Genomic DNA, 21,176 nt, shown 5'->3' with positions numbered 1-21,176 from the left:
GTCGGAGAGCTCATAAGAAGAGCTTGTGGATATCAAACAAAAGTATTTTCAATGTGGTAAAGAACAAGAAAATGCTTTTGCTTCTAAAAGGTAAATTCAAGGCTTATTAAACAGACCTTGCGAAATTGCATTTGTATTTCAAATTAGTCAGTCGTGATGATCTTTGTGTTCTCAGACTTCAGATTTTTTAGTAACATTTTATGAACTGTTAAATAGAATTATTGTAAATACTGATACTTATTGTCCTTTTTTGAAATTTTAACATAAAGTTTTATAAACAAATAACTTCATAGTAACTTCTTCAAAGTGACCATGTGTTTTTTTAAACATTTCTTTTTTAAAAAAGATTTTATTTATTTTTTCAGAGAGGGAAGGGAGGGAAAAAGAGAGAGAGAGAGAGAGAGAGAGAGAGAAACATCAATGTGCAGTTGTTGGGGGCCGTGGCCTGCAACCCAGGCATGTACCCTGGCTGGGAATCGAACCTGCGACACTTTGGTTCACAGCCTGCACTCAATCCACTGAGCTACACCAGCCAGGGCCTGACCATGTGTTTTAATTTAGAAAATGAGGCATATTTCATGATTCCTATCTTTTGCTCACATCTGTTTGAATTCTTCTCCGTAAGTACCTTGTGGTGGTGCACAAAAGCTTATTTTCACTCTCTTCAATTTCATTTATGTCTTTTGTGAAATGGTGATTACAAACCAAGGTTGGTGTTATCACATACACTAAAAAATAACAGCAGTAGTTTATATACTGAAATTCTTAGCTAAACCATCAAACAGTACTTTTATGATAACCAATCTTATTTGTTACAAGGATTCTGTAATCACAACTTGAAGCAAGGACATTGTCAGAAGTCTCTGATGGTATGACCATATGCTCCTAGAAACTGGGCTATGAAAGCCAGTTGTGGGAACTCAAGTCCAAGGTATAATGATGAAACAAAACCTGAGTCCACTCCCATTAACTAGTCTAAACATGTGCCACTGAAAGTGTCACCTGAGCAAAAGATCAAGACTTTCAATAGTCATTTTAGGGTTTTAAAGCTGAGAAATACGGACTAGTAGGAAAAGTTATGGTAGGCCCGGGAAGATTCGTTCATCAAATATGTCCAGTATTTACTGATCACTGATAACAATCAAGGCATGTGTTAGAGAATGAGGAAAGACAATTGATTGCACAAAATAATTGTGTTCTTTTGGAGTCTCAGGTTACTAGGAACGTGTGGTCATATGCACAGGTTCCTAAAACCCCTGGTAAGTAACCCCTGGTTGTTAGTGGTGCTGAGACCAGTGAGTTTACTGGGGGGCTTTAGAGTGGAGGTGAGCTTCAAAACTCCAAAATAAGCTGTGAGGGGAGTGGGGTTCCTGCCACATCTCCTGAAATTCTAGGAGTAGCCAGTGATGGAGACACAGTGGACACCCCCCAAAGTAACAGACATCAAGAAGTCACATTTTTTCCAGAGCCTTTTTAGGCATCAGAAGGACTAAGGTGTCATATCCAGGCACATGGGGTGTTTGGGTACTTCCCTTTGTCAAGCTGTGGTGCTACTGTGTGAAATAGGAAATGTGGTTAGGTGACCCCCTAACTTTCCCACAAAAAATTGTCTAATGGTAAGACAATGCCTTCCATGTATTTACTCAATATTTTCAAATATATTAAGTGGATGGTCAGGTGGTATGGTTAAGGCATCACAGTAATAATCTTTGTTAGAATTTTTGCCCGGTAAACCTATGCAGTGCCAAGTTTTCTCTTAGGGTTACAAACAGTGTTGCAAATTATTAGCTAAAAAGAAAGTGGGAAGGCAAGAAAAATAAGACCCAAATATCAAAGCTAGCCAGGAATGTTCTAAAAATAATGAAATGTACCTACATCTACAGAGCACTAAGAAAGAAGTAAATGAAGATGTAGAATACTCAGGAAACAATAATCCAGGTGCTTAGTATCATGTCAGTGAGTTATTGCATTTTCATATCTCTGTGGGAGATGGAGCTTGTGTGTGGCACCCTGTGTATGGATGACACCAGCAAGTTACATGTAATTACAGAAGCGGACAGTTGCAATGCTATATCCCCTTCAGCTGCAATACTATATCCGCTTCCTGGGACACAGCAGAAGGAGAGTGGGAAGAACTTAAGAGCACTTTGCCTGCTTGTTTATTTTTGCTTGGAAGGAGAGGTGTCATTATATACCAGTTCATGGGCTGTGTCCAGTGGTTTGGCTACATAGTCAGGCAATTGGAAGTAGAAGGAACATGATTAGAAATTGGGTGACAATGAAGTCTGGGAAAGAGGTATGGAGGTAAACCTCTTTGAAAAGGGAAAATGAGAGGATATTTGTATCCCATGTGAATGCTTATCAAAGGGCAACCTCAGCAGAGGAGGATTTTAATGATCAAGTGGGTAGGATGCCCCATCTCGTCATCACTGAAAAGGTGAATAAATGAAGTAGCAGTGTGGTAATGATGGAGGTTATGCATGGGCTCAGAAACATGGACTTCTCACCATGCTGACCTTGTTAAGGCCACTGCTGAGGGCCCAATCTGCCAGCAGCCAAGACCAAACTGGGCCCCTGATATCATACCATCATTCCCACGGTAATCAGCCAGTTACCTGGTGGCAGGTTGATTACATCCGACCTTCCTATTATGGAAGGGGCAGCGTTATACTTACTAGAATATACACTTAACCTGGATACAGGTTTGCCTTCCTTGCATGCAATGCTTCTGCCAAAACAACCATTATGGTATTCCATGCAGCATTGCTTCTGACCATGGAACAAACTCCACAATGAATGAAGTTTGGCTGTGGGCCCCATGCTCATGGCCATGTTCCCCACTATTCTGAAGCAATTGGCTGGCTGGATAAAATAGTGCAATGACCTTTTGAAAACCCAGTAACAGTGCCAGCTAGGTGGTACTACCTTGCAGGGCAGGGGCAAGGTTTTCCAGGAGGTTGCATATACTCGGAATTAGCATCTGTGTATGGTGCTGTTTCCCCCATAGCTGGGATTTACCAACCCAGAAATCAAGGTGTAGAAATAGAAGTGGCATCATTCACTGTTAGTCATAGTGACCCACTAGCCACATTTTCACCTCCTTTCTTTCCAATCTCATGCTCTGCTGAGCTAGAGGTCTTAGTTCAAAAGTAAAGAATTTTTCTACCTGGAGACACAGCAGTAATTCCACTGAACTGGAAATTACTCCAGCTTTAGGTTCTCTGTGCCCCAAACCAAAAGAAAAAGAAGGGCAGTAGTGTGCTGGCTGGGATAATTGATCCTGACTACTCAGGGGAATGTGGATTACCACTCCACGATGGAGGCATGGAAAGGTATGTTTGGAATACAAGTGATTTCTTAAGGTGCGCCTTAGTATTGCCATGCCCCAAGAATAAAGTCAATGGAAAGCTACAACAGCCCAGTCCAGGCTGGACTATTAATGGCCTAGACCCTTTCAGGAATGAAGCTTTGGGTCACTCCAATATGCAAAGAACCACGACCAGTTGAGGTGCTTTCTGAGGACAAATGGGCACTGGAAGAAGATAGTTATAAATACGAGCTATGACCACATGACTAATTATAGAAACAAGGATTGTAATTGTCATGAATATTTTTCCTTATTTGTTATGAATATGTTTGTGTGTCTGAAGTAAATGTCTTTGTTTTCCTCACTCTCTTATCTTCTTGTCATATAACAAAATGTAGTAACTTTATACAAGAATATTTAAGAATTATGAACTTTAGAGCATAGTATTTAAGTTACCGGATACCAGATTTAAGTTAACTTAAGTTTACTTAAGTCAAGGAGAGGAGTAAACATCCCTTAAGGGCTTTGCATCCTGTTCTGGGGTAAGGATTAGTGAGTTTTCAATTGTATGCAGGGTAGTCGTATCATATTAAGTGGAAGTATGACCTTGTTAAGCATAATTTAAGAAGATGCATGTGGGTGCCAGGTTGGCAAAGGGTAGACTTGTGATAGTTAACTTTATGTATCAACTTGGCTGGGTCCCAGTGCCCAGATATTTGGTCAAATATTATTCTGGATGTTTCTGTGAGGGTGTTTTTTGGTGTGAGATTAACATTTCAGTCACTGAACTTTGGGTAAAGCAGATAGTTCTACGTAATATGGACGGGCCTCATCTAATCATCTGAAGGTTTGAACAGAACAAAAACTGACCTCCCCCAAGCAAGGAGGAATCCTGCCAGCAGAGGCCTGTGGAGTTGAGTTGCAACACTGGTCCTTCCCTAGAACCAGCCCTCGGGCCCAGCCTGCAAATTTTGGCAGCCTCCATAATTGCATGACCCAGTCCCTCAAAATCACTCTCTCTCTCTCTTTTTCTCAGTCTCCCAGTCTCTCTCTCTCTCTCTCACCCTGATACACATATATGTATATACAAGCACAGACATATGAAAATGCAATTACCCACCCACATGGTACTAAACTTTTGCTGCACTTGAACAGGTACTGTAGTTCTTGCCACTTCTGACAACCTAATAGTCACTCTGCTATGGCTTCAAAGCTACCTACCAGGCACTGTACAATTGGGGCCCTTTAATCAGTGTCTTACCATCATGTAGAGAAGGATATTTTTAAAACATAAAATAAAGTAGAAGAGTTTTGTATTAAGTGTTCATTCAGACTCTGATAATGTGAAAGTTATGGAAGAACTTTATGATTGCAAGTTAGACAGAAAACATTCTGTGAGGCAGCCATGTTATATCACTATGTCCTCAGACTAAAAGTTGGGGAAAAGTTGGTGGAATGACAGAAATCAAACAGGTTATGACAGCATTTTTTCCTATTAACCACCCTCATACAGTGTCATTAATGAAGAGGGTTTTCCCTCCCTTTATTCCCCGGTATCTGCAAATACTGCATGACAGTTGCTACAATCATCTACCAATCAACCATCTATGTGCTTTTACCGAGTAGGCGGGGCAATCATAGATTGCTGGGAAGAGACCTTGAGAGCACCAGGCTGCCCCTGGATGGAACTACAATACTCTTGGGAAGATCGCTTGCTGTCAACTTTTTTTAAACTTTAAAGAAAGGGCAGTTCTTCCTGGCCAACTGCCAGTGTCTCATGAATATGATCATTCCACACCCACAAAACTAGGAAGTTCATAAACAGAACAGGTCAGAGGGCCTTCAGCTAAAAATAGAAGAATCATGGGACCCAATGGTTTTCTCATTTTTTTAATTTTATCTTTACCGACAGCAAAGAATTTGGGGCAAAGGAGAGTTTGGGGACCATGTAAAAAAGGAGAGAAAAAAAGGGGATACAGTTTTTTCCTGACTTGTTGGAAGATCATCTGTGATGCTTGGAATAAGAAGTTAAATTGGCATTTTAAGCCAGCTGGGTGAATGAAAGCCTAGATGGCCACCTTTCCAATAGTTTGTGTCTCTAAACCTGACAAACTATCCATTTGATGCGTGTGTAAAAAATAAAACAAAACAAAACAAAATAGCATTTACTTTGGTTTTCTTGGAAAATGGTTACTCAACATGATGGTTTAATGATCCCTTTGGACCAGAAGAATAGCCTTAATTTAAAAATGTTCATTGTACATCACAAAATCCCACCTCTCAGATTTCTGAAGCAATTGAATAGCGTAATATATAATAAAATTACTGAAACCAAGGGTTCTTTGTTTGCCCTGATTTTGTTTTGCTTTTTATAGTGAGCTATAAAATGACTGTGAGGGAAATGCACCCTTGATTATTAGGTGAAGGAAGGAAAACTAAACTTGATTGAGAAGGAATAATGTGCCCAGAAATATATAAGGAGGATATTATTAGACAAGATTGGGTGCGTTCAGGGCGGTATGGCCATAGACTAAGGGGGATATTATTAAAGCATTTTATTTATTAAGCACTTCCTAGGGCCACGCATTCCTCGGGGCACCAGGGACGCTATGGAGAATAAGACAGATCATGTCCCTGTCTCACAGAGATTAGTTCTTCATATGGGGAGACAAACAATAAACCCAAGAAACATGTCAGATAATAGAACTCATATGCAGAGAATTGAAATGGGGCAAGTGACAAAGATGGCAACTGTTTACACGAGGTCCACTGCGTAAATGATGCTCACTCTGTGATCTGAACAGTGGGAAGGGTCCAGCCGTGTGAGTGTCAGGAGGAAAGCATTCCAGGGGGAGAGCAGAGCACAAAGCCCCCAAGGCAGACAAGAGCTTGGGCTGCTAAAGGAACAGAGAGTCAACATGGCACCAGCCTGGAGGACAAAAGGGAGTGTGGAAAGAGAGGGAGTTGGAGAGGGGTGTGCTTCGAGGCTGTTTAGGTAGATAAGAAATATGAATTGTACTGTCTGGTGTTCAAGGAACTCAAGGTCCAGGGAGGTACCCAAGATTTAAATAACTTACAGCACAAACTTTATGACTAAAGGCTACAATGAGGGGAAGCAGGGTGGGATCTAGAGGATTAGCGAGGTGTGGAGCATTATTGCAGGAAGCCACGTGAGGTGGTTTTGGGCTTTCAGAAGTTCCTTCTAGATTTATCGTTTCCCGGATATCACAGAGCTGTGCAATATTAGAACTGCAGGAGAACTTCCAGTCCATTCTTCACTTGAGAAAGGGCACATTGTAAATAGTTAAACCTGCTTCAGCCTGCATGTTAATGGCATTAAGCCATAGCTGGGCCTCAAGAAAAGTAGAGCTATGTGTACGCTTACCTTTTCTTTTGGGAAAGTACTGTTCAATTTAACCAAATAAGTACAGGCCATGCCTGAGTGTGCAACACTGCTTATCTTAGGCATTCTTGCATTCTTGTCAGATCCAAGGCTTAGTACAGTGCCTGGGATGAAGAAGGTGCCCCGTAGAGCTCTCAATGATTAAAAGTAAGTTGGAACTGGATCCTCTTTCTGTAACTGAAGGACACGCTGAATGACCTAGAAAAGGCATCTTCCGTGCCAGCTGGCCTTCTCTGACCTTCTTTCAATGACTTCACCCTCTCAATAGGCCCAAACTTACATTCTATTATTTCCCATCCATCCTGAGCAACTGAAAATTCCTTTGGGTTGGCTTTTGGCTTCCTCTCTGCTTTTTCACCCAAAACTTAAGCCTTTGCTTCAAACACTTGGTAGACAGGTATTTATTCTGTTATCACAGCAGTCAGTTCTTTGGTACAGCCCTTTCTGGAACATTGTCTGTGGGGAGACCAAGGGAGGAGCAGGATGTTTGAGAGCGGAGTGGATTATCTTTTCAGGCCTTCTGTGGAATTCCCACCATTCAGGACTACCCTCGGCCCATCCTTGGCCCTGCAGGCTAAGTGGTGTTTATGTGCTTTAGACACAGCACATGCCATTATTATTTTGGCTTGTTGGAGTTTTGTGTGATGTGCTGTGTTTGTAGTGGTGGGTGATACACATAGGGTGGGGGTAAGGAACATTGCCATATTTTCTATGTGAGATGCCAATTTGATCATGGCATTTACTAAATTCTTTATTTCAACTATTTTTCACAATCTGTGTTAAGCAATAGTATCCCCATGATACATACAGATTAAAGTTTGAGGTTTGGAGAATACCTCGTCTATGTCTCACAGGTAATGAGCCTCAGGTGTAGCCAACTAAAGTGTACCTTTAGCCTCTAATGGATACTCCTGAACTTGCTGTGGGACGTGACATAAATATTCATGTAGCTTACATTCAGAGTTGAAACCAAAAGGAAGCTCATGTAGCTTTTGTAGTTTATTGCTAGCTAGATTCCCCTTCCTCCTATGTTGAGAGCAACCACTGGCCACACTTCTTTAATCTATGCCCTGATTGAAATGAAAGATTTACTACAAGCTCCCTAAACTGCTTTACATTAAAGTGATGCCAATCGACCTTCTGCCAGCCATCCAGTCCCTGATTTTCCCACTACTAGTTACTATTACATTCATCTTATTTTGTTGGGGCAATTTATAGCCAGCATTTACAGGAAACAGTCCTTTAGGGTGGCCTGAGCTTCTGATGCTTCTTGCTAGATTGATTATAGGGTCAGAAATGGGAGGGATTTGGGGAGAGATTTACACTGAGCCAATTAAAGCTTTTAGGTTTCACTGTAGTTTGGCTAAATATGTCTGCCAGAAATCCAGGCTCCTTATTTACTATTGGCACTTGGTGAATTAAGTGGGGGTGAAAGAGAGCCCTTTATTTTGTCTTTGTGTAGGTTGCAATTTAATATGTGTGTCCCAAGGATTCAGCAAAGATATCCCAAGCCCTGTGCTGCCTGAACGCCCAGGCTGGGCCGCAGGGCCAGTAGGGAAGATAAGTGGGTGCGTGGGGTGGCCCTGTATGGGGTGACCCTGCACGGGGTGAAGGGAGAGGCTCCTCAGCCCAGTGCTCTCTGTTTTTCTTTGCCACAATACCTGAGGTTTTATCACCACAAAGTAATTTCTTTGAATTGACTGGAAAGGCCTTTTAAAATGCAAAAGCCTAACAATAAATAAATGCCTAACTCTAAAGCTATGTTGATAATATTGAAGGCTTTCAGTAATGCCATAGTCCTCTTGTGTTTAGAAAGTCAGAGATAATACTGAGTTTTGGCTTTACAATTTTTCCCACCGGCTCTTGTGTTATTTTTCATAACCATATGGAAAGTTCCCTGGATGTCATTTTCCAGGTCAACCCTGAGAGCCAACTATAAAGCTGTCAAACATATGTGATTCCTTGCCCTGCGTATTGTATTCTAGATGACAGTTTTTGTTTCTATTGTTTGTTGGGTTATGATACATTGGACATTATAACATTCCAAAGATGGAGATAAGGCAGGTTTCAACCTGTCATATACCCACTGATTTATTGCTAGCTAGATTCCCCTTCCTCCTGTGTTGAGAGCAACCACTGGCCACCCTTCTTTAATCTATGCCCTGATTGAAAAGAAAGATTTACTACAAACCATGCCCCCACCCTCTAGCCCACTTTGCTGTGGCCTGGCTTTCTAGAAGGAATGTGTACAGACCATTGGTGCTATTACCAAAGAAAGATTGCTAATCCCTGTGCTAGCCCATAACTATGCTTGTCAAGACTTCCCTCCGTCTTCCAACTTTCATCACTCCCTTATGTGTCTGTGTGTAAATTTGTTCATTTCTCATGAGGTGGGAAGTCCTTAATAAAAGCAAATATCCTTAATAGAAGGAGAATAGTTGAGTTATTATTGATCACTGTTTGGCCTTGAATTAACCCTCCAAAACACACTGGAATGTGTCACTTTAAAAGTCTTGGTAGAGGGATTTTCCTTGGTGGCTTTGAGATGTCCTGACATGAGGACTCAGCCTACCTTGGTAGGTGACTGCTTACCTGCCCATCTCCCTGTGAGCTCATGCTTTCCATGTGTGTGTCTTCTGCATCTAGTACAGTGTCGAATGCATAGTTCCAGAAGTATCTGCTAATGAACGGATGAATGAACTCCAACCATGACTAGAGCTGTACCAGGCATAGAAGTGTCTATGCAGGATAATAATCAGCAGTCCTTTAGATGGATACATTTTAAAGACATTATTGATTCCATATTTATTGAAGGGGGGATGGAGCAGTGAGAGAGAGAGACTGATTCGTGCCAGCTAAGCTCTTTTTAATTTCCCTTGGAAGTGCTATTTTCCTGTTTCACCAGTAGTGGCCATATACATTTTGCTTGTGTGTAAGATCTGAATGAGGACCATATTTCCAAATTATTCCAGAGTTGCTGCGCAGCACCTCAGAGTTCGGCACTCAGACTATTTCTTCTGCTTAGAACAACTTTCCTCTTTTGTACCAAGCGGAGCTTTCCAGGATCAGCCCAAATATCATTTCTTTGTGGAGACTTCCTTCAACAATTCCATGTCTGCTGCTTCAACCCAGTAGAAAACTCCTCTGTTCTGCTTTGACTGGCTCAGGCTTCAGTTTCACATTCATCGTGTTGTGCCGTAGTTTGTGTGTGTGTCTCCCCTCTTTAGAGTGACAGCTCCTGTGAAGTTAGACAACTGGATTACTCATGATCTTAACATTTGTACTTAATAGGTGCTTGTTAAATGATTGTGTGAATGAATGGAAGGGTCACAGGAAGGGAGGGAGGAAGGGAAGGAGGGAAGGAGAAAGGGAGAGAGGGAGGAAGGGAGGGACGGGTGCCAGGGGGAAGCAAGGAAGGATTCGGTCACCTTCTTCCATGGTGATTAGCAGAAAGCAATGCTCTAAGGCAGTTGGTATTAGTGCGGAAGAGAGTGGGAGGCGATAGTTCAGGGTCCGGGGGACCGTGCAGTGCGCTAGTGCTGTGTCTGGGATGTGGGAGAAGCCCAGGAGGCAGCCAAAGTGACAAAGGAGGAGTACAAGAAGAAGACAGATTCAGTGCTAAAAGCAAGTTTTGCTAGGTAAGAAGTTTGCCTATCATCTGCCCAACCCAGAAAAAAAAAAATAACAGTAATTGCATTATCCCTTATAGTTAAAAAAATGCTATTGGGAAAAACAACGTAAGACTTCCACGCTAGACAGCTATATGCACATTATTTAACAAAACCCTATTCTAAAGTTCTCATGGTGTAGTCTTTGTGTATTCAAAATCACTATTTTGGGAGAAAAAAAAAGGCCTATGTACAGAAAGCATGTAGTTTTGTGGGTTTAAATAACAATGCTCTTCCAGATAATGTGTTCTCTTAGTTACCTACTGTATCACATTCTTAACTCCTTATGCATGTCAGTTTTGACAGTGATGACTACAGAAGGTAATAATCATTCTAGAACCTGTGTTTTATAAATAGACTTGTACTTAATTACCACTGCCAGTGTCTTATCAGTAATACCTGCCCCAAATAAATTCACGTGTCGTCGTTTTCTATATGACGAATACTGTGAAAAAGGATGTACTTGGTGACAACCTTCAACAAAAATGAGTCCATTTAGTTGCTCCCTAGAGTAATAATTATGTTTCCTGCCATTTCTATGTGCTCTTTTTGGTGAAGCACCAGGGAAAGAATTCTATAAGCATCAGCTAATGAATCAATAAGTACAGGAACCTAAATGGTGTACAGCATTGTCCTAGAATTTATGGCACTTCGAGCAATGCAAAACAATTGCATGCCCTGTTATAGTGGAAGATATCGTATCTAGGGAATGAAGGCTAACACAGCGGATACACTTAAGTGGTCCAAGTAGGGGTGTAGTTAAGTCCTTATGAAAACTATTTTTCAAAGTATTTCCTCAAATATATTGAGAAATACTAATGGTTTGTTTTCTGTGCCTTTAAATGAAATGGAAAAGGTAATATCTTAGTAAAAGTTTCAGGCTTTTGTTCTTATAGTCCAGCATGAAGAAAAAATACAGTAGAAGAGGTTTGGTGCAAACCTGACATCTTGGGGAATCACTTCCATTTGAGAGTTTTGACTGCAGTTTGCCCAGTGTGAGGCCTACATGAGAGAGGACTGGCTTGAGGGAGTGGGGAGGTAATTAGGCTATTTCCTATCAAATCATCTGTATTTTCTGTGACTGCCCAAGGTGTTGCAAAGAAATTTTCTGGAACTGATTAAACCTCAGGAGAGACGTGGGAGAGATCAAGCATTGCGGAGTGGCTCTCCAGAGAACACGATCGCCCTCTAGGCTGCATTAACTAGCAGAGTTTTGTGAGCAACTCTGGCCGCTGCGCCACCAGGGAGTTAGAGGGAAGGGGCCGGATTCTTCCTGGTAGGAGGGCTTTCTGGACCAAAGAAAGGAGCTGGCGACAGGAAGGAAAAAACAGATCAAGAGTCTGAATAGCGGCCACGGGGCAGCCTAAAGCCTGTGCAGAGTTAACAGGCGCGCGTCACACACAGTTCCTTCGCCTACCTCCCCCTACTCCGTACACCCGCCGTCCGTGTGTCACCTTCCTGTTCGGAAGTCTTAGTAGGTTGCCGGGACAGGACAGGGGGCGCCTGCTCCACCCATCAGGTATCCGGTTGGAAGAAAAGCCAGTCTCAACAACTTGATTCTCTCCGTTAAATGATAAGTTTAGCAGACCATTCGTCTCCAACTGCTGAACATTAGGGTGGGGGGTGGGGAACACATCAGAGGGCCCTTGTCTGTTCCAACCACAAATCATATGGTTGTGCCTCTTCTCTGTCCCACTTACAGCCCTCTAACTTAAATTCTTCCTGGAATGCAAGCCGGAGCGGCAGGGCTTCTTTGAGAAAAATAATTCCTATGCATGTGTTTTGATTTTCTGGACTGATTTGTGATGATAATCAGTCAACTTACATTTTTTGTGTGTCTCGCTGAGGGTGTAATAAACCCAGGACTCTGAAGCCTGTAATTTTCTGAGTGACGTTGCTGTTGCTTGCAATGGAAGGCATGAATGGCCCAGTGTTGAACTTTGTAGTGTGCTCCCTTCCTGTATGTAAATTGCCTTTCTATAAAGTGAGGGTGATAACACAGCAGGGACAGCTGCCTCTGACTCCTCCTCGTGCTCCCCTGTCATCTCAGCCTCCAGTCTTATCAGTCACACAGAGCAAGAGGCTACTCTGGCCCTAGCTGAGCTCGACCTACCTCCAGCCTCCACAGAGTAACCTCCAGCCTTCCTGTCCTAGGCAACCTGAAGAATGAAAGAGGAGGCTATAAAATCCCCCTTTAAAGGTTCGTCTACTTTTATTGCTCTAATTTGACGAAATGGTTAAAACAAAGATACTTCGGAGGATTTGGGGTCAGTTGGCATGGGGAAGCCACAGGAGGTGAGACTTAGGGGAGGGTCTCTGAAGGAAGGTTTTAAGTGTTTTAAAGCAAGCAACCAGGAATCTTTGTGCAGGCTGCCGTTTCTAGGCAGTCTTTGCAAAATCTGGTATCTCAGAGGGGGGAGGGATGGTGTGGGAGCAGGACTGAGCTGAGCTAGGCTAGTTGAATTGGTACGCAAGGCACTGGCAGTAACAAATCATACATTGTGAAGAATCCATGCAAGAGGAAGCAGAAGTAGGCCGTGACTGTGACTTGGAGTTTCCTAAACCTTGCTTTAGGTTGGGGCATCAAGTTCAGGTAATAGTAAGTGCTTTTGAAAAGACTGGTTGCTGAGCCAAATTTCTCAGCCAGGCTCCAGGAGAAAGGATGTGTGTTGGTTTCTCCCAGTGTGGGGCTGTGGTAACTGAGTGGACCAAGAAGCAGTTCAGGCCACAGATCATATTAGGGCAAATGAGGTGGTTGTGCCTGCAACGCAAATCCCTGCCCACGACCAAAGAAAACCCCCTTCGATGCTATTCTTGGTTTGACAGCTGGTATTTTAGAATGTCAGATCCAGCAAGCAATTCTGAAATGGCAGGGCCCTTGGCAGCAAGGGGTCATGGCAGGGCAGCCACCGCAGACAGCACCAGCAAGCACCCGGTGCCGGGCTCTGCAAATCTTAGTAACTTGCAGCCTTCTCTTTGCTCCTGGCCCAGAGGCGGCACTGGCGGCGTCCCGCCAACTCCAGCGCGACTCCTCGCGCCGGCGGTCAGACTGCAGGTCCCATGGATCTCCCAGCTTGGGGGTTACAGAAGGGCACCCTGCCGCTGCTCTGCAGAGGTTCCTCTTCTCCTCTGCTTTCTGGAGCCCAGGCTCCCCGGCTAATCTTTTCGGAGCTAACGGTTCACAGTTAGCTGGGACTAGTGGTAAAACTGTGAGAAGACTCCTGCGCCAGCCCTGGAAATGAGCCGGAGGAGGGGAAGGGAAGAAGAGGATAAAGTGGGGTCTTTAAGACAGTGTAACGTGATCCTGCAGAGTTTTCAGGTGGGAGAGCGGGAGAGAGAATCCGGGAAGTCGACCAGCCCCGGGGGGTGCAGAGCTGGCGCCGCCTTTGCTGCCCCGGGGCCACACCAGGTCTGTCCCCTGCGTGGAGCCACTGCTCCCCTGACTGGCGACTTCTCACGTGTTCTGGGCATGGTGGGGATTAAAAATGCAAGAAAAAAATACATGCGGAAGGGACAGAATGTTCTCAGAGATTACTTTAGAAAAAAAAAGTGAAATGCAGATTGTACTTTTTTTTTCCTTTAGTGCAGAGACGAATTTTATTTCCGCCCCCTCCTCTACACATTCCTGACCTCTCCCTCCCCCTTCCCTCTTTCTTTCCTTCCTTCCTCCTCTTCCAAGTTATGGGATTTTTCAGCCTTGCTTGGCTTTGGCCAAAAGCACAAAAAAGGCGTTTTCGGAAGCGGCTCGGCCGTGCACAAGGGCCATTTGTTTGTTTTGGGACTGGGGCAGGAAATCTTGCCCGGCCTGAGTCACGGCGGCTCCTTCAAGGAAACGTCAGTGTTCTCTCGTCGCCCTCGCCGGCTGCGCGCCCGGCCGCCGCTTTCCATGGGGGAGATGCAGGGCACGCTGGCCAGGGCCCGGCTGGAGTCCTTGCTCCGGCCCCGCCACAAAAAGAGGGCCGAGGCGCAGAAAAGGAGCGAGTCCTTCCTGCTGACCGGACTGGGTAAGCGCCGCCGCCAGCACGCGGGACTTGTGTCACTCCCCCACTTGTTGCTCAGCTACAGCGAGAGGGACTGGGTGTCCGCGGTCGTCGTGCGAGTGGAGGGATGAGGCTGGGGGGCGGGGGGGTGGCGGCAGGAGCGGTGGGGACTGGCCCTCCGCCCTGGCCCCACGCTGACCCCTTAGATAAGGGCGCGCGAGGCCGCCCTCCCCCGGCGCGGCCACCTTGCGCCCGACAGATAACCCCGGCTGGCGGCGCGCGGCCGCCGGGCGAGGGCAGACGAGGCTGCTCTGTAGACCCAGGGAGAGGGTAGGCGCCTGGGCCGGAGTGAATCCGAAACCAGGGTTTGAGAAACCGGAGCGGGCACGGGGCCACCGGTTGCCTCGCACCGGGCGGAAAACGCTTGGGATCTGGGACTCTGATTTCCTTGCTGGGCGGAATAAATGAAAAGGGTGGAAAATTACCCCAGGATCTCCCTCCCTCCCCACCCCCTCCGCCGATCGTTTCCCTCCCTCAGGCCCTGGGGCAAAAGAGGCTGATAACCGTCCAGCGACGGGCCCTCCCCCGGTGGCCCCCGCACCCCGCTTCTCTCATCCCCCGCCCCCAACCCAGGCTCACCCCCGGCCGGCGCGGAACCGCCTGCGGCCGACCGCCAGGCAGCCTGCGGGTCCCGGCGGCAGTGGGGGGCGGGGCTTGGCCGCGGAGGACTAGCACGGCGTCACGCGGGCCCCGCCCCCACAGCCGCGCAGAGCTTATAAGAGAGGCGGCTGGGCGCGAGCGTAGAGTCAGTTCAGCTGGTTGCCAGTTAGGACAGACTCCTCGTCCGCTCTCTGTTCTCTCTTTGCGGCAATGACAGTGAGAACCGAGGCTGCTAGGGGCACCCTCACTTACTCCAGGATGAGGGGAATGGTAGCAATTCTAATCGGTGAGTGCAGGTGTAAGACTGGACTTCTACTCTACGATATGCCAAGTGGAAATTTTTTGAATCAGATTAAGTGCCTGTGGCGTCGGGTGTTTCAAAGCCATCCTAACGTTGCTTTCTTCTTATTCACAGCTTTCATGAAACAGAGGAGGATGGGCCTGAACGACTTTATTCAGAAGATTGCCAATAACTCCTATGCCTGCAAACAGTAAGTCAGGGGAATTTGAAAAATGAAAATTAGTGTAGTTTGAGTTCACCATCAGTAAAGACATTCTCCTTAGTGTGTTCATCCGGAAGCCGGAGACTTCAGGGATGGGGATCCCTTTTTGAAGTTCCAATTTACTTAAAACATTTTCAAAATTAAAATGATTCTTAGATTTCGCTTGTTCTAAAGCTGTAAGATAAAATTTTCATGTTTGCCTAATTCGCCCCTGCTTCCCTGAAGAACAACCCTCATCTTTTGATTTAACTGAGTTTATTATTTTCTTTAGCTGTTTTCTTTAACTGAGTAATTTATTTGGGTGTTTTTACTTGAAACACTGAATTCTCTGGAAAAAGTTGAGCCAGAAACTCACTAATTGTATTGGTGTGCCCCCTTGTGGCCAGTTAAGAGGTCCTAAATTTTTCCTTTCTTTGCAGTCCTGAAGTTCAGTCCATTTTGAAAATCTCCCAACCTCAGGAGCCTGAGCTTTTGAATGCCAACCCTTCTCCTCCGGTAAGTAGTCTCTATTTATGATGCATCTGTGCAGGGACCTTGTAAATGAGTCAATATTCCTACATTGATTAATTCAAATGGCATTTCTAGAAATTAGTATCAAGGCAGGAATGCCTCTTTAGTTAAGGCACAAGTGACACAAGCACTTAACAACTGAGTCAGCAGAGTATTTTAAAAGGCATAGTTCGTAAAAGTCTTTCCTGCTTACAATAACATTGTGTACAGTTTTCATACTCTAATTTGAAATATTAACATGCATGGATGAAAAGTAGTTTGGGATTTTTTAGGCATATGGTGACTCGCCTCAGTCATTTGCAGGCATCTTTGACCATGCCTGTACTTTATTACCCATGTCTTCCTTTGAAACCAAGATATTAAAAGAAAACATTTTATTTTCCAGCCAAGTCCTTCTCAGCAAATCAACCTTGGCCCATCATCCAATCCTCACGCTAAACCATCTGACTTCCACTTCTTGAAAGTGATCGGGAAGGGCAGTTTTGGAAAGGTAATTTCAAATCTGCAGACCTCAGTATCTATAGCCTTTCATGCACATATTTTACTTGATCCCTGGATGCGGATAGCAAAATAATTTATCAACTGAAATTTTAGGTTCTTCTAGCAAGACACAAAGCAGAAGAAGCATTCTATGCAGTCAAAGTTTTACAGAAGAAAGCGATCCTGAAAAAGAAGGAGGTAGGAGATGTGCTTGATGGGTTGGGGTTGGAGATTGACTTCCAGTTAATAGTGTGACCTTGGCACTTCAGTGCCATGTTGAAATTTGCCACTAAATCTTAATTGTCCTTTTCCTAGGAAAAGCATATTATGTCAGAGCGGAATGTTCTACTGAAGAATGTGAAACACCCTTTCCTGGTGGGCCTTCACTTCTCTTTCCAGACTGCTGACAAACTGTACTTTGTCCTCGACTACATTAACGGCGGAGAGGTGAGCAGAGGGAAGATGAGCTGACCTGTCCGTGCACAGTTTTAAAAGAGATTCAGAGGGAGGGAAGTTACCAGAATTAGAATTTCCTTTAAGCTGCCAGGTTTCAAACGGTTAATAGACTATTTAGGGCCACTTCCTGCAATTGTTCTCTTTAGCTATATATGTCAAGACTAATTAAATGCATTGTTATCAGGCGTTGGCAACGCAGACTAACTGTATTCTGTCTCCCGCAGTTGTTCTACCATCTCCAGAGGGAGCGCTGCTTCCTGGAACCGAGGGCCCGTTTCTATGCTGCTGAAATAGCCAGTGCCTTGGGTTACCTGCACTCTCTGAACATCGTTTATAGGTGAGCTAAAGAGCTCTTCAAGGCAGCCTTCTTGGATATAAAGGAGACACAGCATCCCTAGCCTTTGACAGGGCCTTAAAATAATCTGTATTTAGGTATAACTCGGTCACCTAAAACCAGATGCCCCAGCATGTGAGCTGCCTTGACTCCATGCCACTAGGGAACTAGCCAACGAGAATTGGACCACATCCAGAATAGATTAGCAGAACAAGGGCTCCCTTTTTTATACATGATACAACTGCCATGAATGTAAAATGCTTCTAATACCCCTAGCAATTCTCTTTACAGAGGATTTCTTATGAAGTGAAGTTAACTTGTGCAACTACTTTTTGCTCATTTTTTTACAGAGACTTAAAACCAGAGAATATTCTGCTAGATTCCCAGGGACACATTGTCCTTACTGACTTCGGGCTGTGTAAGGAGAACATCGAACCCAACGGCACGACATCCACTTTCTGTGGCACACCTGAGGTAGGAGCATGGTCCACTTGGTGCCTGGTCTACCCTCTTCTTTCCAGAGACATAAGTGCAATAATGCTTTTAAGTGCTGAGAGTCAACTGTTCTCTGAGGTTCCTTAGCCCAATTCAGTGCAAGTAAAATACATTTGCTCTTTGATGCAGCAGGAGATATTCCAAGGCCTTATGTTGCTTTAATTAAAACTAGCATGTCGTAAAGGATTTCTGAATCCCCAAGTAAGATGCTGTTGGGTGGCCAGTCAGCCTCAAAATCTAGTAGCTGTATCAGGAAGTCATCTGAAGAAATACGTTCTCCAAGGGGACCCAGGATCTCTCAGCTCTTTCAAAGTGCATGCCTGGCCTTGGGATTGCCTGGTTTCACCAGCTCTAAACTCTGTTCTCCTGTCTGTCTTTCAGTATCTCGCACCTGAGGTTCTTCATAAGCAGCCTTATGACAGGACTGTGGACTGGTGGTGCCTGGGAGCCGTCCTGTATGAGATGCTGTATGGCCTGGTGAGTCATAGGACATTGAGAATCATGGGACACTGCCCCAATTTGATAATGTTGCCTCGAGTGTAGGTCTTCTTAAAATCCAGACTCTTCAGGGCACTGGGTCCCCATTGCAGACCTGGTCATGGTGGTTTGGCCTTTATCAGCAAGCTTACCAAATGCTGATAAGGGAGGCATATTGGTTATTTTATACGTAGTTTAGGGTAAACTCTTACCTAGTAGATTTTTCTTTTATAAATTTACATTATACTAGATTTGACCACACTTAACCTATGTGAGAATGAAAAACATGGCCTTATTAGCATCTAACCCCTGATAACGAGTTGCAAAATAGGCACTTAAAAATCTAGGGCAAAGAAAACCTATCAAGAAAAAGAGCATTAAATCCAACCAAATATCCTGTGGACTAAATCTTTCTATTAGTAATGTACACAGTCCAAAACTTACAATTAAATACTAAGCCATTTTCTCCCTTCTCTCAGCCTCCTTTTTATAGCCGAAACACAGCTGAGATGTACGACAACATTCTGAACAAGCCCCTCCAGCTGAAGCCAAATATCACGAACTCTGCACGCCACCTCCTGGAGGGCCTCCTGCAGAAGGACAGGACGAAGAGGCTGGGTGCCCAGGATGACTTTGTGAGTGACTTCCTCCTTCTCTCCCGGTTGTCTGGGGTGTGCACTGGACCTCACTGCCCTCCTTGAATTCCGCCTGGCTAAATGAATCCTGTGTTTCTTCTCCACAGATGGAGATTAGGAATCATGTCTTCTTCTCCGTAATTAACTGGGATGATCTCATTAATAAGAAGATCACTCCTCCGTTTAACCCAAATGTGGTGAGTATCTCTCTTCTAAGTAGAGGGAGGCCCAAAGGGCATTTCTTTAAGTCACATTTGGCGGGGGGAGGGCCCTGAGGAACAAATTGGCAGATATTTTATTCATGGGCCATTATTCTACCTAAAGAAAAAGTGGAATTGTTGTCCCACATAATTAAGCTCACATAATTTTTCAACACATTTGTCAATTAAAATCCCAAAAGACCGAAAGGGAATGTTATCCTTATCATTTCACCTCTGTGTGGCCTCTGGGTTTTGTGCTTGAAATGGATGATTATTATGGGGATTTCCATATTGTGCCCTAAAGACTTAGGCTCCAGAACTTTAGGCCTAAATGAGGATTTTCCAGCCCTGTATCCAGTGTGAATTCTTGACATTGAATGTGGTTTTTCCTTCCTGCTGCAGAGCGGACCGAGCGACCTGCGGCACTTCGACCCCGAGTTTACTGAAGAGCCAGTGCCCAACTCCATCGGCAGGTCTCCCGACAGCATCCTCCTCACAGCCAGCGTCAAGGAGGCCGCTGAGGCCTTCCTGGGCTTCTCCTATGCACCTCCTGTGGACTCTTTCCTCTGAACAGTCTTAGGGTTGGTTCTGAAGGATTTTTTGTGTGTTGGAAAATGTTTTAGTTAGCCTTTTGGCGGAGCTGCCAGCTGACAGGACATCTTAAAAGAGAATTTGCACATCTCTGGGAGCTTGCACACCTTGGCAATCTCATTGCACACTGTTTGCTGGAAGCTTTTCAAAGAGCACATCCTCCTCTCAGTGAGCTCACGAAGTTTTCATTCTCACTCCTCCTTCCAACGTGGTGCTATCTCTCAAAGCGCACTAGAGCGTGCCGTAGACAGATGCAGGGGTCTGACTAGCAGCAGGATGCTGCTCTGAGAAGGATTTCCCAAAGGTCTGTCTGGGCGGTGGTGATGAACCTTATGAAATGTGCCTTTTCTGATGCGATCGTGTTAGCTCCAAAGCTTTTCCTCTTGCAGTGTTTCAGCCCTCTGCCTTTCCCTGTGGACCTCTGTGTGAACAGCGGGCGGAGGGCAGGGTGCCTGATCGCAGATGGACTGAGTAGTGAGCGTCAGCGTGACACATGCAGGACACTACAATGTGTGGGACATTGTTTGTTTCTTCCATATTGGGAAGATGAATTTATGTGTAGACTGTTTTTTTTGTAAGATATAGTTAATAACTAAAATTTATTGAAATGGTCTTGCAATGACTTGTATCCAGATGCTTAAAGAAAGCATTGCTGCTACAAATATTTCTATTTTTAGAAAGGGTTTTTATGGACCAATGCCCCAGTTGTCGGTCGAGCCCAGTGTTTTCATTGTTTAAAACGTCACCTGTAAAATGGGCATTATTTATGGGTTATTTTTTTTTTTGCATTCCTGATAATTGTATGTATTGTATAAAGAAAGTCTGTACATTGGGTTATAACACTAGTATATTTAAACTTACAGGCCTATTTGTAATGTAAACCACCCTTGTAATGTACTGTAATTAACATGGTTATAATATGTACAATACTTCCCCCTCCCCAGCACACAACTTTTTTGTGTGTGATAAACCGATTTTGGTTTGCAATAAAACCTTGAAAAATATTTACATAAATTGTGTCATGCGTGTTCTTTTGTGTATTTTGGTTGGGGGGGGGCAATAATGGGTCCTTTTAAAAATCTAAAACCAGGAAAATGCTGCTGTGATTTCCAGCTCACTGATTTGCTTCCAGTAACAGCACCTTCTGACTCCAGGGACATATAGGGAGGTCTTAAATCCAACATATATTCCAGGTCTTCTTAGCAGCATTTTATGAGGTCATTTATTCATAAATCTATCCAAACAAATCCTTTCCAGTTTATGGGTCTCCCCAGGACAGCCATGACATAATGTTCCCTATGTTTATTGCCTGTCCTGTGACACTGACTGCTGTTTGTTCAGACATTTAGCTTGTCTGTGATTAACAGGCTATTCTTTCAACCAGTACATGAGTGCCTGTTCTGGGCCAGGCTCTGTCCTGTGTGCTGGGGCTATAGCCATGAGCAAAGAAGGCAAATCTCTGCCCTTACAGAGCCTG

The 21,176-nt window shown here is 44.4% G+C and overlaps 1 protein-coding gene across 4 annotated transcripts in view; it reads left to right on the top strand.

Moving 5' to 3' along the window:
• SGK1 (serum/glucocorticoid regulated kinase 1) overlaps positions 1-20,713 on the top strand; it is a 111,970-nt gene extending 91,257 nt beyond the window's left edge. Inside the window, exons 1-12 of one of the 4 annotated variants that reach the window (XM_036024747.1) lie at positions 12,530-12,578; positions 15,434-15,509; positions 15,941-16,016; positions 16,417-16,521; positions 16,626-16,709; positions 16,827-16,958; positions 17,192-17,304; positions 17,652-17,775; positions 18,178-18,273; positions 18,753-18,908; positions 19,016-19,105; positions 19,511-20,713. In XM_036024747.1, the coding sequence (XP_035880640.1) occupies positions 12,545-12,578; positions 15,434-15,509; positions 15,941-16,016; positions 16,417-16,521; positions 16,626-16,709; positions 16,827-16,958; positions 17,192-17,304; positions 17,652-17,775; positions 18,178-18,273; positions 18,753-18,908; positions 19,016-19,105; positions 19,511-19,678 (1,254 nt within the window). In that variant the 5' untranslated portion in view covers positions 12,530-12,544 and the 3' untranslated portion in view covers positions 19,679-20,713. Of the gene's footprint in view, positions 1-12,529; positions 12,579-14,053; positions 14,383-15,143; positions 15,305-15,433; positions 15,510-15,940; positions 16,017-16,416; positions 16,522-16,625; positions 16,710-16,826; positions 16,959-17,191; positions 17,305-17,651; positions 17,776-18,177; positions 18,274-18,752; positions 18,909-19,015; positions 19,106-19,510 lie in introns of those variants that run through there. The other 3 variants (XM_028509087.2, XM_028509088.2, XM_028509086.2) reach the window with 3 other exon arrangements.
• The last annotated feature ends 463 nt before the right edge of the window (positions 20,714-21,176 follow it).

The sequence above is a fragment of the Phyllostomus discolor genome, chromosome 4 (assembly GCF_004126475.2).
Source record: "Phyllostomus discolor isolate MPI-MPIP mPhyDis1 chromosome 4, mPhyDis1.pri.v3, whole genome shotgun sequence".
In the NCBI taxonomy this organism is placed as follows: Eukaryota; Metazoa; Chordata; class Mammalia; order Chiroptera; family Phyllostomidae; genus Phyllostomus; species Phyllostomus discolor.
This window is presented reverse-complemented; position numbering and strand designations above follow the sequence as displayed.